Source organism: Pyrus communis, chromosome 17, assembly GCF_963583255.1.
Source record: "Pyrus communis chromosome 17, drPyrComm1.1, whole genome shotgun sequence".
NCBI classification, from domain to species: Eukaryota; Viridiplantae; Streptophyta; class Magnoliopsida; order Rosales; family Rosaceae; genus Pyrus; species Pyrus communis.
In genome coordinates, this window is record NC_084819.1 from 1,724,105 (window position 1) to 1,739,150 (window position 15,046).

At 35.9% G+C, this 15,046-nt stretch overlaps 1 protein-coding gene across 2 annotated transcripts; it reads left to right on the top strand.

Moving 5' to 3' along the window:
* Positions 1–4,674: 4,674 nt before the first annotated feature.
* On the top strand, positions 4,675–14,999 carry LOC137722599 (DNA topoisomerase 3-beta). Of its 2 annotated transcripts, XM_068461641.1 has the most exons (15): positions 4,675–4,833; positions 4,997–5,053; positions 6,079–6,182; positions 6,783–6,876; positions 6,970–7,069; positions 7,658–7,898; positions 8,863–9,025; positions 9,108–9,227; positions 10,210–10,289; positions 11,025–11,303; positions 12,050–12,218; positions 12,512–12,640; positions 12,754–12,966; positions 13,229–13,408; positions 14,249–14,999. In XM_068461641.1, the coding sequence occupies exons 1-15, from the start codon at positions 4,810–4,812 to the stop codon at positions 14,882–14,884; spliced, it is 2,589 nt and encodes an 862-aa protein (XP_068317742.1). In that variant the 5' UTR covers positions 4,675–4,809; the 3' UTR covers positions 14,885–14,999. The 2 variants fall into 2 exon arrangements, with proteins under 2 accessions (XP_068317742.1, XP_068317743.1); XM_068461642.1 differs by lacking the exons at positions 4,675–4,833; positions 4,997–5,053 and having other exon boundaries at positions 6,085–6,182; positions 6,788–6,876.
* Positions 15,000–15,046: the final 47 nt, after the last annotated feature.

A 15,046-nucleotide genomic window follows, 5' to 3' on the forward strand; every position in this document is an offset into this window, starting at 1 on the left:
GATATACATCAATTGACGTTACTTATCTGAGTAAATTGTTAGTTGGTGGAGTTGTCGTGTATCAGTCAGTGACACCCTTTAACGCACACTAGTTCTTGCGTTCCTGAAAACTGACAATTCCAGCTAAGACCTTCCTTCCTCTTTTAAAACGCAAGTCTTGCCCTTCACACGACCACACAACGCAGAGAAACAGAGAGTGAGAGCTTTTGATAGGGAAAATAGTTTGTATTGGGGATCGTTACTGGTTCATATTATCATTTGAAAAGATGTTTCCAAGAAGAACATGGTCGCAATTGTTGTTGCTGAAGTTAATCCGACCGAAAGTAGTATAAATGACGGGCATTGCATTTGGTTCGCGAGAAGTTGGTTCTTGTTGTTGCAATTATTCTTCATGAATCAACTTCTCGCGAACCGCTTGTCTCAACTAATCCTGCTCCGTATCCATGTCGGGTAAGCTATACTTCGCCTTGTGTCTGTCTAGTAGCTTTTTCATATTACATATTAATTTTTGGACTTTCTCAAAGGATTTATTTATTTATTTTTTTTTTTTGGAAATAAGATATGTTCATAAACAAGGGTGCGAAGAATAAATTGACATCGATGTCTTTTTCAAACTTTGATTAAGGAGTTTTGGTGTCGTCATAAATAATATATTTATTCAATTTATAGGTCATTATTTTATTTTTTAAAACCAAAGTGCTAAATATTGAATTCCAAAATTTATTCTTTCTTATTTCTTTTAGTTAATTAACATTATAAATATTTTCACAGGTTTTGGCCCAACTACAGCAGCATGATGTACAATTATGCTGGAGATACATGGATTAATATTCTGTTGTTTAAAGGTGATCGGGTCAAATCCTACGTGAGTGATTCATGCACATCTTTAGAATATATACCACCATATCATGTTAATTCATTCAATTAATATCTTGCTGGTTTAACATTTGCGCAAGTTCGTCAAGCTAGAAGAGGTGTTGTGTGACAAATAATACATTTAACAATGCACAATCTCGTCGGTTTGCGTCCAAAATTATCTTATCATCCTTCGCAAAATTTTGGGGTTGAATTGTTCGTTGTACCGCGAGTTATAAAATATCTTAACTAAACAACATAGAACACCGCGGTCAACCTTGGCTTTATAGATGTAAGACTTAGTAAAAATAATCTAGATGGTGTCTAAGATGAAGAGGGTTATCAAACAACAGAGTATAATAATAATAACATTGGTACGGCAGCGACTCGAGCCAACAATTAAGGTCACATCAACGTTGTTGTTATCATTCACCGTTGTTTAATGATCTTCCTCAACTTGAGTCCTTGCCACACAAATGTTGTTGTTTTCATGCTCCGTTGTTTGATGATCCTCTTCATTTTGGACACCATCTAGATTATTGGTATTATGTCTTACATTCATAAACGCCAACGTTGGCCGCGATGTTCTCTGTTGTTTGATTAAGATACTTTATAACTCGTGGTACAATGAACAATTCAACCCCAAAATCCTAAAAAGGATCATAAGGTAATCTTGGGTGCAACTGGACGAGATTGTGCAGTGTTGGATGCATTATTTGTCACATAACATCCCTTCTAGCTCGAAGAACTTGCAAAATGTTAAACCAACAAGAAATTGATTGAATGAATTAACATGATGTGGTGGTACCTATGAATAGTCTTAGATTTGAATATCATGAATATATATTCGATACCAATTTATTAACTTATTTTTAAGTGTAAAAATATCATTGTATATCCCCATTGTTAATATGAATGGATAGTTTCTTTTTGAGCTTATAGGACACTAAGTTATACACATGTCAAAATCACAAATTTCTTGTGTTTTGAAGTCTTGTAAAAATATTACTCTAAATTGTAGTCCATATTTTCTAGGTGTAATATGGATCAAGTTCGGATTAGATCATCCTAGATTGAGAAGAAACTATATAAAAATCTTGAATGCTAATGTAAATAGTTATGAAAATGTCAAATTATTAGAGAGACGGATTAAAGGTCCATTTTTAATAACACCGATATTATCCTTAAGTTATTAATTACCACCTGCACAATTTGACAAGTGTGGGGTTTTATCATAAAAGACCTTAATATTACTTGGAGGGAGATTATGATATTTAAACTCTTCTTTTCTTAGAGATATGGTCGATGTGAGATATTTTCACACGCCCTCTCACGTGGAATCAAATTAGTGGGTCACACATGTGAGATCCATACATCGGCAACCACGTAGAGCCAAGGAAACTCATCTTACATGCAGTGCCAAGGGAACCCACACATCATGTGGGAGTACGTGCCTACTTTCTGACTCTGATACTATGTCAAATTATCAGAAGGATGGGCCAAAGATTTACTTTCAACAACACCGATATTGTTCCTAACTTGTTAATTACTACCTGCACAGTTCGATATGTATGAGATTTTATCACAAAAGACCTTGTTATCATTTAGAATAAAAGTTAAGATATTTAAACTTTTTCTTTTTCTCAGAGATAAGATCGTTATGAGATATTTCCACATAAAATACAACCTAGATATGCTCATGTAAACCTCTTGATGGGCCCCATATCTCACTTGCACGTGAATTATGTTCTAACAGGCTTCATACACACATGCAAGCCTAATACATACAAATTAACCACGCACTAACCTTTTTAGAGTGCTTGGACTTCTGTATTTTTGGGCCTTGCAAATTTAAGATGCACAACATCTTCATCCACTTGATCCTGCCGTGCAGTGCAGCATCACTTGCTGGAGCATTTTCTTGTTCAAAACTCATAAGAATTTCGAGCTTTAAAAGTTCAGACTTGGCTGTAGCACGCGATGAGTTGTTATTTGCACCTTTTGATACTATTCTTTGTGCTGTGTGAGATAACTCGCTATATTGAACCATGGAGGATGAGGTTGGATTACTCAAATTTGCTTCCCCATATGCATCAAAATCAACATCTCGTCGTCGAGCATCAGTGCTCCCTCTCTTCAAATAATATTTAGGTGGTAAACTCGACAAGTCTAACCCCTTGAAATTCAAATTTTCTGCAAGTACAAGTTACCAACTGAGTAGAAGGGTTATATGTAAGTGACCTCACTGTCCGAGCCCCTGAATTCTCAACTATATATATATATATATATATATATATATATCTCCGTGTTACTCCATCGTCACTTTCCAGTTCCAACCTTAAATCTACAACCTTCTGAAACTCCGAAAACACATGCTTCAAGTTGTTTGCAGCATTTTGAAATATATTCCACAAGCAAAGCCGATGGTGAGAATCAGTTAATACTTGACTAATTGCAGCAGCAATCGCAGGGCCTTCATCTGTAGAAGTGGTTTCCGGTTTTTTTCCTCCCCATATATAGCTTGTAAAAATACATTGAACAAAACCCAAACGTATAATATTACTATGTTCTTCAGTGTCGCTACAACATTTCAAGACGAATTAATTTTTTGTTTGTCAAAAGATGAATTAATTTCACTCTCGTGATTTTCCATCAAGATGGTGGCATGCATCATAATTCAGACGAGAGAATTTTATTTATTTTTATTAAAAAAAAAAAATATATAGATAAAGCAATTACAGAAGGCACAATACTACAATTCATATTGCTGAGATGCACATCACCATCCAATACCTATAACTCTCTATATGAAGAGCAATGCAACAAGAGATAAATATATATAGGCCATTTATGCAAATGGATCTTTATTTTTTTTTTCAAAAAATAGAGATTAGGTGTGGGGCTTACTCCACATCGAACTTTAACGATTTGAACCGTCTATTTTGAAAGTCTCAATTCATAGATCATATATGCAAAAATTCAATTCAATCTAAACCCATTTGCCTATTTAATTATCAAGATAAAATTTCATTGTTTCTTACGTAACAAAGTATTCGTTAATTTCTTTGAACTCAAAGTTAGACGTCTTAAATATTTCTGTGATTTGGCTAATATTTTGTAAGAATAATCTACGAGATGCAACTTGAAAAATAGACGTTTCAGATTGTTAAAATTCGATGTGGTGTGTACACTAAAATTAATCTCTGTTTTTATAAAAAATTAGTAATTCCTTCCCTTAAAAAATTAGTAATTCCTTTCCTTAAAAAAAGTAGTAATTCCTTCCCTTAAAAATTTCCTATATAAAGAAACTAATAATCCGACAAAAGAGAAACTACCAAATAATGTCGCGAGTTCAAGAGACCAAAAAATATCAGATGAGTAATAGAATATAATAAAAAATGATTAAATCACGAGCGCACATTGCGATTTGAGAAGGGTGGACTGATGGAAAAGGATTCTCGCCGGATCATTTTTTTTGGGATTCTAGGTATCCTGTGATCGTGACTGTTCATTATATATCGTGCGGTTAAAAATCATTTCAAAATTTAAAATTAAATATAAATAATAACAAAAACTGATCACATGATATATGATGAACGATTAACGATTAACGATTATAATTATTGGATTCCCAGATTCCGAGAAAAAAGATGTACTGATAACGGTCACCATATTGAATGGGATGTGAGCAAATTCGCACTCGAAAAAGCCATGACCCACATATGAGGCATGGGAACACGTTTCAGTCGTTGGATCTAAAACAACTCAATCGTACGGCCGAGATATAAGTGAGACGGAGACCTCACTGGCGCTTGAAAAACAGGCGGTCGGGTCGAGTGAGCAGCTCCTCCCTCAAGGCTGAAAGTTGAAACAAAACCAGCCACCCACCGCCCCTTAAATTGGGTCACACTGAAGCTGTGTAAAGCTCAAGATTCAAACTTTTCAATCAAAATTATGGCTTCCAACAGAGTTTTCATGGTGCGAACGAAAACTACACATACATGTATACATATACATACATATATACACACACACACATCTCTCTCAATATATAGACATACAAGATGTATCATGATTCTGTGCGGAGCCTGCAGTTTTGTCTTTGATTCTCCTTTCTGTTTGTGCTTTTACATTTTTGCAGGTCGCCGAGAAGCCGAGCATAGCTCTTTCTATAGCCTCCGTTCTCTCCCATGGCCAGGTATGTCCTCTCTCGCTCTCTCTCTCTCTCATGCACTCAAAAGCTCACGTTTTGAAACCCTAGCTCCAAAGCTCTAAATCTCCAAGTTAAGGACTTTTTGAATGCTAATAAAATATAGGAGGCAGCAAAGAAGCTGGAATTTCATTTTTTTTTTTGTTGGATGAGCATTTAGATGGAGTGAACTCAGCTAGAAATGAGAACTGGGCTACCCCAATTTTTATTTTTCAGTTAAAGAACATGGTGATTGATTTCCGTTCTTTTGTTCGGGCATGAAATTGGAGGGTGAATTATTAGGACGATTTGGTTTTAGTGGCATAGAGGTGCTTAATTCTTCCATGAAGTAGAGAACTTTAACTTCTAACTTCTAAGGAGGGTTATTAGATGCTTAGCTTCGATGTTGGTTATCGGATCCGTTTACAGAAATAGAGGGTAAGTCAGTGTCTATTCTATTTGTTTTGGATGGCAATTTAGCTTAAGAGATAAACAGTCGGGGGAGGGCGAGATGGTTGCTCCTTATATTGACTCCTTTACCTGCATTTATACTGTTGGGCTAACTTTTTATTCTTAAATGGATGACTTACACGTTAAAGTGAAACTTATAAGAAGATAACAAAGGCAGGCTTCGTTACGTAACATAAAGATAAAACTGAGTTAAGGACCCATGAGCCTCAACTACATCTGGTTTCAGCATGCTTGCAGAATATAAAGAAAGTGGGCCTTCGAAAACTTGAGAGAACACATATAACCTAACCAGGAGTTTACTAGCATCAAGAGAAAACAACTGAATAATTTCTGTAATGTGGAGTATGCCAATAAGGTTCTCATTGAAATTATGGGAGGAAAATTAGTTCTTTGGTTTATGGATGTGCTTTTTTCTTGAACTTAATGTACCCTGTATCACTTTGACACATTTTTTTTTCTTTCCATTTTCATGCTTTAGTCTAAGTTCTGCTTGTAAGAATCATAATTCCATGTTTTTCGCAAATGATTTATATTGACATTCAGCTCATATTTTCATAATACAGATGTCTACAAGAAGGGGTAGTACGGAAGTCCATGAATTTGAAGGAAAGTTTCTTGGAGTGCATGTGCATTTTAAAGTGACATCAGTTATTGGTCATGTGTTCAGGTCCTTTTCTCTCTCATCTCTAACAAGAAAAATCATCTTTGGATACTCCCTGGTTATAATATGCGATGATTTATTAAACTTTGTTTTAAGCAATGTCATTATTCAAATATTGGATGGGGTTTAGATTAGATTTTTCTTTATTCAAATCCATTAGTTAACTTTTTTACCTTGTTCCTTCTGCTCTCGTTCTCTGTAAAGAAATCCTTATTCATATACTTATTAACCTTTTCTTATTTGATATGTGCTCAAATGTGCTATGTCCTTAGATGTTTTCGTATTGGTCTTTGCCCATTCCTAAGTGGATGGAACTCCTTGGCAGGTTATGGGTAGGTTCAGGTAGTAGGTTCTATGGTTGTCATGATATACACGCACCCCAATTAAGTACTTTTGAAGTAGCTTTAACTTGGTTTTGGATGGATTTCTCCTTTTGTTGTATAGGGTTTCTGCTTTTGTTCGTCTTAACCAGCATATTTCATTACATTGCAAATCTAGCAATCGTCTCTCAATGTTATCTGGCATAATTGTCTCGCTTTGTGCACAAGTTGAGTAGTTTATTTGTTATGTTTCTAACTCGGTGCCTTTTCTTCTTTCGAACTGTAGTGTAGATTTTCCAGAAAAATATCAAAATTGGACACTGACTGATCCTCTGGATCTTTTTCAAGCTCCAGTTCTCAAGACAGAAGCAAATCCAAAGGTACAACTTTTTTTACCCTGCGTCCTCTTGTGGATTTGTAAAACTTTTTCCTCTGATTCTTATGTCATTTGTTGGGATGACCTTGGTGTAAAGGCTCACATTCGCAGGCATTTAAGCCAAGAAGCTCGAGGTTATGGTAACTTGGTTTTGTGGTTGGACTGTGATCGTGAAGGGGAAAACATTTGCTTTGAAGGTATCTCTCTCAATCCCTCTCCCTATCAGTCTCCTCTCTCTGCTTCTCTATCTAATACTTGTTAATAAGTTTGTTTTCTCATGAAATGGTGTGTATTTAGTGAATTCAAATTTATCATTAATTCATTATTGATATGACATCTGGGAAAAGAAAAGGGAGGAATATGTTAGGGTAAACTTTTTTTTAATGAGAGAAGGGGAATCTCGAATGTAGTTTGTAATTGGTATGAAATAGGGAAGACTAGAAAATTGATGGCTAATTTCCATTGGCGTTGATTAACAAGAGAATGGAAAAGTTCATAAAAATTCTAGACTGACTGACAACACATAGCAAGCAAAACATATATTTTCCTGCTCAAACCTTGTTTCAGCCTATACTTGTGTTTTGTTCGTAACCAGGAATCTGGTTGTTAATTTGTACAATTGTAGTCTTGTAGCTAATCTGTTACTAATTATATTCAACTACTCTGAGATACTTGTACATGTAATTAGAAAGTGAAGTTTAGAAACTCATTTCTTATGTTCCCCTTACCTACACAATAAATATAATGTTGGTATGTCTAAAAGGCACTAAATTTTTTTGTTGCAGTTATCGATTGTATTGGCCATTCAAATGAGACTAGAAGGAAGATCTACCGTGCTCGGTTTTCCTCTGTTACTGAGAAAGACATTTTGAAGGCCATGGACAACCTTGTTGAACCTAATGAAGACGAGGCATTGTCAGTAGATGCTCGCCAAGAGATAGATTTGAAAGTTGGAGTTGCATTTACACGATTTCAAACACACTTTTTCCAGGGGAAATACGGAAATCTTGATGCCAGAGTTATCTCGTTGGTTTTCTCTCTCATTTATGTTAACGAATTATTATTAATATACTGTTTGGCTTCCAGTCTGTTATGCATTTATCTGATTGAACCATAGAACTTGTATCTTGTGAACATATTGCATTTCCTTGACCGATCTTAAGATAGTTTGCTCTAATTCAGCTTCTTGTTTGTGCAATAGCATATCCGTATATGTATGTTGGTCTTCTATGTTAGTTACCTTCTTAAGGCCATCAAACTTTTTCCTGTGTAGAGATCTATGTGGTTGTGTTATAATTGGGATCATTTATATCCTAGAAATTTTATGCTGTAAACAAGGGCCACTATAATTGAGCACTGGAAAACTTGTAATGTGGACATCTGTTTATATTTTTATATTCTTCTTTATAATAGGAATTTTACAGAAAAGAAAGAATAGCCATACAAACACAACAAACCAGAAGGCCACCTGGTTTTCCCTCAAACTTGACTAGAATGGAGAAACAACAATGTAACCGTTGATCATAGCAACTACAACAAACATGTATACTTACCAAAAATGAACACACTTAAAACCTAAAAGCCAGCTACCTCCAGTCCTCTGCCTCCCCACTTTAATCCTAAAAGCAACTGCTATTAGTCTCCCTCGCCGCTGCCTTCAACCCCCTCTTTCTCTGCCTCTCTGCCATCCTCTTTCCCCATTCCTCTCCTTCATCCTTGGCACAGAGCCATGGCTTTTTTTTGTTTGAAAAAGGAAAGTACCTTGAAAGAAATCAAAAAGTTCAAAGTAGATGTGGGTAAAAGGGGAAATGTAAGGATTGACACCAAGTTGGGCAGAGTTTAGGAATTTTTTTTTTTCATCTTGATGTTCTAATAGTGCATGGGGGTTCTTTATAATTCTATTCTATCATTTTTCTTTTATTTGTGATTGTTTTTCCCATGTTCCATTTTCATCTCATAGACTAATCAAAGCTTAATGTTCATTTTTCAGCTATGGCCCTTGCCAAACTCCGACCCTTGGATTTTGCGTACAGCGGTATTTGCAGATAAATACATTTAAACCAGAAAAGTTCTGGGTCGTACGTCCATACATAATACAGAAGGGCTACGAACTTCAGCTAGAATGGGAACGTAACAAGTTGTTTGACTTCGATGTGAGGCCTTCTTTACTATAAACTTTCTCCTGTCTTGACGTCGCTTTCATTGATAATATATTTTAGGCTTTTAATGTTGCAGGTCGCTGTAATGTTTCAAAAATTAGTAATGGAAGATGGAATGCTAGTAGTGACTGAAATAGCAGAAAAGCAGGAAAGCAAAAGTCGTCCGTCTGGGCTTAATACGGTCAATCTTCTGAAGGTCAGATAAGTGCAAAGAAATAAAAAAGACTAAAGATTGATGATTGATGATACGTTTTGTTTACTAATATCATATGACTGTAAGTTTAGTGATCAATTTATATAATATTGGACATTGCATGTTGGTCGCTTACACACTTAAAAAAGACTGCCTAATAAGGGAAAATATGAAGAAGTAGATGACTGCAGATTACAAAGTTTATCTTCGTCATGTGTTAGATAGTTGCATAGAAAGTTCAGCATAATTTTCATCTGACCTCAGCTAAATAAAGAATGTACAAATTAGATTCTCCCCAGCCCTGTTTTGTGCTGGAAATAAAGAGCTACGAGGTCGTAATTGGCTACTTCATAATTTTGGGATAAAATATAGTCATTGGACCCAGATCCCAATTTCCCGAATAATTATTTTAGAAGCTAAATATTTTAAGAAATTCATGCCGATAGGCAGTGATGTGAGGTGGATTAAGGTAAAATGGTAGTAATGATTGTGTAAGTCAATGTCAGTATTGGTTGTTTGAAAGTTTATATAAACCTGAAAAATTAAAAGTGCTCTTAAAGACAACCAATCTTATTACAACTCCTAAGTCAGTTGATTTCTTCTTTCAAATTTTCAAAATAAAAGAAAATATTGTAATCATTTTCACCTAGAAGAGAAATGTGATTGTTCTGGATATCTTAGTTCATTGGGTTGGCTTGTTTGCTAGTGTTGTAATTTGTGAGCACAGTATTAGCTTGAAATATTATAATGAAGCAATCTCTTAAAACATTGTCTAAGTTCAATTTCAGTGACCCCATTAGAAATTTGAAATTAAGTTAAAAAAGTCATTCTTAAAAGTTCTCTAGTTTCTATTATAAACAATAAAACATAAAAAGGATTAATCAGTTTGTTCAAGTTCTTTGTATATGCAATGAGATAATTTCATAATTTCATTTGGCTATTTGAATACATTGACGAGTTTTACTTTTTTAACTTTTTAATTCAGGTTGCTTCAAGTGCACTAGGCTTTGGACCACAAATGGCTATGCAAATTGCTGAACGCTTGTATACTCAAGGTTTCATCAGGTAATTGTTGGAATTCTCCATCTGATATAATAAATTTCAAGAAAATTCTTCATCCAGGACAGTGAATATTACAAGTTAGCTATTGAAGAAACATGAACTAGCAAAGTAAAAAGTAAATTTCACCATATGAATTTTTGAGAAAAATAGAATTGGAGGCTTTGGAGCTTTGCTTCCATCTCATAACTTTACATGAGAAGAGGTCTGGGAAACAATTTATTCAAAGGTCCTCCCATAAATGTTCAATACCACACCCATAATTTGTTAAAATTGATACTACTTTATTTGCTATGCAAAGTATTTCAACGATAGAACAGTATTTATTGATAGACAAATTTTCAGGTGAATGAATTTAAGGGGATATTCTAACATTGTTATGGTTCTAGACTTTCTATGTGAATTGGTGTTCTAAGATCTTAGTATCAAGTGCTATTCAATAGCTAGTTCCAAATATAATTTTATTAGGGAATGTTCTGTTTGCAATGAAAAATATTTGTTCCAAGTAGTGTGCCGTCCAGGTTTTTATTTTGTAGAATTTCATCTCATGGTGTTGCTGGTTGAAGTGGTAAACTTTAAACCTGACACCCCTTCATGCACATCACTTACACTTAGCTTCAACCATTAGTCTTGAAGTGTGCTTATTTCACCAAATTTTATTTTGTCTTTTCTAATGCCAAGTTTCTTTTGGTTCGAGGATTGTCGTAGTTGTCTGACTATTTTCATATGCTGATTTTCTAGCTATCCGCGTACCGAGAGCACAGCTTATCCATCTTCTTTTGACTTTAGAGGCACACTTGGTGCACAAGTAAATAACCCAACATGGGGTGATTATGTACAGAGGCTGCTTGCTGATGGTTATCAGAAGCCACGATCAGGGACAGATGTAGGTGACCATCCTCCTGTCACTCCGTTGAGGTCTGCAACTGAGGACATGCTCGGAAATGATGCTTGGAGACTATATGAGTACATTTGTAAACACTTCATTGGGACTGTATCTCCTGACTGCAAATATGTAAGGTAAAAGTTTCAGTGTTCACTGTTTTCTGTTAGATGACCTGACCAACTACATAATTGGAGTTAATTTACACTTGATTGGATGTCTGTTTGCTGTTGCATCTTGTTAATGTATGTAACTCAAAAGGCTGAGCCCATTAATTTCACTGTATCAACTTAAGAAGCATAATGATTTCCACCTTGTATGCCTAGAGTATGTGTTTACCTCATTTTCTTTATTATGTGATAGTAGTATTGACTATTGAGTGAGAAAAAAAAATCATACTAATGTTATGACCAGTGTAACCCTTTTTAGTCGGCTAGATGGAATTCCAGTAATGAATAAGATTGATATATAAGAATTGGGGGAAGCTGTTTTTCACCCTAGATGCAGTGCGAGATGGCTTATTTCTGGTCGATACTTACCTAGCCTGGTTTTAAATGGATTTTCTAGCTGGTGGGTGAAACCATTGATTAGAAGACGTCAAACAGAGATGAGAAATCATTTTGAAGTTAAATTCTGGTTACCTGTTTAGTGAAGTTAGACATCATGTATTGCTATATCTGGTTCAAACTTCTGTTTGTGGTAGGAAGTTTACGTAAGCAATGTTATAAGCTTTTCTAGTAAAGGTGATACTTTGTTTGAAGTTGCTTAAAGTTGACCTTATTAGTTTGATATTTATTACTTTTCTAACAACGTTTATGAGACAGATATTATATGCTGAATATATAATGTGTTTATTATTTTGGTTTTTAAATGTCCACTCCAGAACAAAGGTAGATTTTTCTATCGGTGGAGAATCCTTCCATTGTGTCGGGCAACGTGTTTTGGTGAAAGGATTTACTTCTATCATGCCATGGTTGGCAATAAATGAGAAAAATCTTCCTCAGTTTACAAAAGGGGAGAAATTAGAAGTTTCAAAAGTGGACCTTCATGAGGTAGACGTGCATATCCTTCAAATCTCACTTCTATTCAGTTTTTTTTGTAAGTCTCCTCAATTGATCCAATATCTTCTCCGAATCTGCATTCTATTGGATTCTGTTTGAATAGTTTCTTCATTTGGTCGGGTCTTCCAAGCATTTGCTGCTCCTTGATGGAAAGGGAAATGCTCTTGTTTGAGATGTTTGGGACTAAGGGGAAAGCAAGAGAAAAGGTGTAAATAGGATAATTTAGTAGCATGGTGTGATTTGGTATGTAATTTGGAGTTTTGAATCCGTAAATTACGGTGCAGGGTTTGACTTCACCTCCAGATTATCTTAGCGAGAGCGAGCTAATTTCCCTTATGGAGAAAAATGGAATTGGCACGGATGCTTCAATATCTGTTCATATTAACAACATATGCGAGCGCAATTATGTGCAGGTTTCTATTCTCTTTCTTTTCTATAGGGATTTTGTTTGTTGTATGGGAGTTGATACAAATATATTTTAAACTGCATTTCCATGAGGTGGTTCTGCTGTACAATCAATTGGCAGGTACAAGCTGGCAGGAAGTTGGTTCCGACTGCCTTGGGTATTACTCTAATAAGAGGCTATCAGTGCATCGATCCAGATCTCTGTTTGCCAGATATTCGCAGTTTCATTGAGCAACAGATTACTCTTGTTGCTAAGGGTCAAGCAGATCATTTTCGTGTTGTGCAGCATGTCCTGCAACAATTCATGCAAAAATACAGTTATTTTGTCAAGCAGGTTAGAATACCGTATCATTTGAAATATGCCTACTTTACAGCTTGCTTGATGATTTGGCTATGTTTTTACGGCCAATTATTTGTGAAGTGCTTGTTTATGTTGACTGTGCCAACTTGGGTTCGGTAATGAAACCTTGTACTCCAAATACTTTGGGCCACCTTGAATATGTTGCTATTCAGCCTCCTTATTAAGCTGTATGGTTTATTTGATTACATCGCGAGCTTCTAAGTTTGTATGATCCATTTTCTGCTACATGGTGCAGATTGAAAACATGGATGCATTATTTGAAGCACAATTCTCTCCCCTTGCTGACTCCGGACGAGTTCTCAGTAAATGTGGAAAATGTCTACGGTACATGAAGCATATTTCCAGCCAACCTTCGCGGTTGTATTGTAATACATGCGAGGAGGTTTATTATCTTCCTCAAAAGGGTAGCATAAAGGTATACTCTGTTAATTGATGCTTTTTAGTTATGATTGAAAAGCGTCAACTAAAATTTTAATATGATATGCATAACAAGTTAAAATCGAGGTCAGTAAATACCCATTTTTGTATTCTAATATTTTTTTATGGAATATAACATACAGTTTCCAGGTTATACTGGCATGCCTTTCCCTTTTTGACGATATAGAAGTAATAGATTTACATAAATGTTAAGGTTTTTGAAAATAGACATTGAAGTTATAAAGATGAGTGTAAACTAGTGAGACTCTAAATACAATTTTTGCATAAAAATAGAAAGAAAAAAATTATACGAAGTAAATTACGAAGCAAAATAATATACATTTTATTTGAATATTTAAACCCTTGCACCAAATATTTACTTTTGGGCTGAGTACTCTCACTTTAACAAAAGCAAATGTATACGAAGGTGATACAGATAGCATCTTATCCTCTAGAAGCCTAGGCCTTGTGTCTGACCAGCTGATGCATACACTCCTGTGAGGCACCTCCATTGTTTGTCCTGGCTGTTCAGGATGGAGAATCGACATGTGCCCTTTGGAATTTGTTGGGTTGATGACCCGGATACCCCAGTTACAGTGTAATATATATAATACAGGATCGGAAGACTCACTCTATATATTCCCACATCTTGAAGCTGGAAAAATGTACAAACATGACCTCGCTTCATCTTTTAGTTTTCAACATTAGTTCAAATATATGGCTCAAAATTATGAACTTTATCGTTCATCATCCAGAATGCCTTTTATGACCCAGTATCTTGTTCCAAAAGCTTATTGTCAAACTTCTCATGTGTAATCAAGCAATTGCTTTTTTGCAGCTCTACAAGGAAATTACTTGTCCTCTGGACAACTTTGAGCTATTAATCTGCTCCATGCCCGGCCCAGATGGCAAGTCATTCTCTCTCTGCCCATACTGCTACAATAGTCCTCCATTTGAAGGTATCGACACACTCTTTGGTGCTGTAAAATCTGGCCCGTCTGGCAAGCTGGGAAAGGGAGCCGGCATGCCATGCTTCCTCTGCCCACACCCCACCTGTCGGCATTCTTTGATAGCCCAAGGAGTCTGTGCTTGCCCGGAATGTAGTGGAACACTTGTCCTAGACCCCGTGAGTGCTCCCAAGTGGCGGCTCTGCTGCAATATGTGCAATTTCCTTGTCTTGCTACCCCAAGGTGCTCACCAAATTTCCACTACTCGAGAGCGGTGTCCAGATTGTGACTCCACAATCTTAGAAGTGGATTTCAATAAAAAGACGACACCCTTGGAGAACGGAGAGACCTTGTATACCGGTTGCATTCTTTGTGATGAATTGCTCCATTCACTAGTGGAGATGAAATATGGCAAATCGTTTTTCGGATCAAGAGGAAGGGGCAGAGGAAGGAGAGGTGGACATAGGGGAAGAGGGCGAGCTACGGGTAAGAAGGTGGATCCCAGAATGAGCTTCCGGGATTTCTGAATTGTACCAATCTTGGCTTCCTTTTTTGTGGTTTGTAACTGCCATCGTTGTTTACGTTGTTCAGATAATGCTTTTCGATTTTGATGGCAGTCTCGAAATGGAATTCGATTGCATAAACGAATTTTCTTAATCTACAGTTCGCCTATATAATAGCAGATTTAA

What these genes read in the sequence shown, in the direction of transcription:
- LOC137722599 (XM_068461641.1), top strand. Translation starts at nt 4,810, where the DNA reads ATGGCTTCCAACAGAGTTTTCATG. An exon ending in ATACGGTCAATCTTCTGAAG is followed by an intron (nt 9,228 to 10,209) that starts GTCAGATAAGTG and finishes TTTTTAATTCAG; the next exon opens with GTTGCTTCAAGTGCACTAGG. An exon ending in CAAAAGTGGACCTTCATGAG is followed by an intron (nt 12,219 to 12,511) that starts GTAGACGTGCAT and finishes ATTACGGTGCAG; the next exon opens with GGTTTGACTTCACCTCCAGA.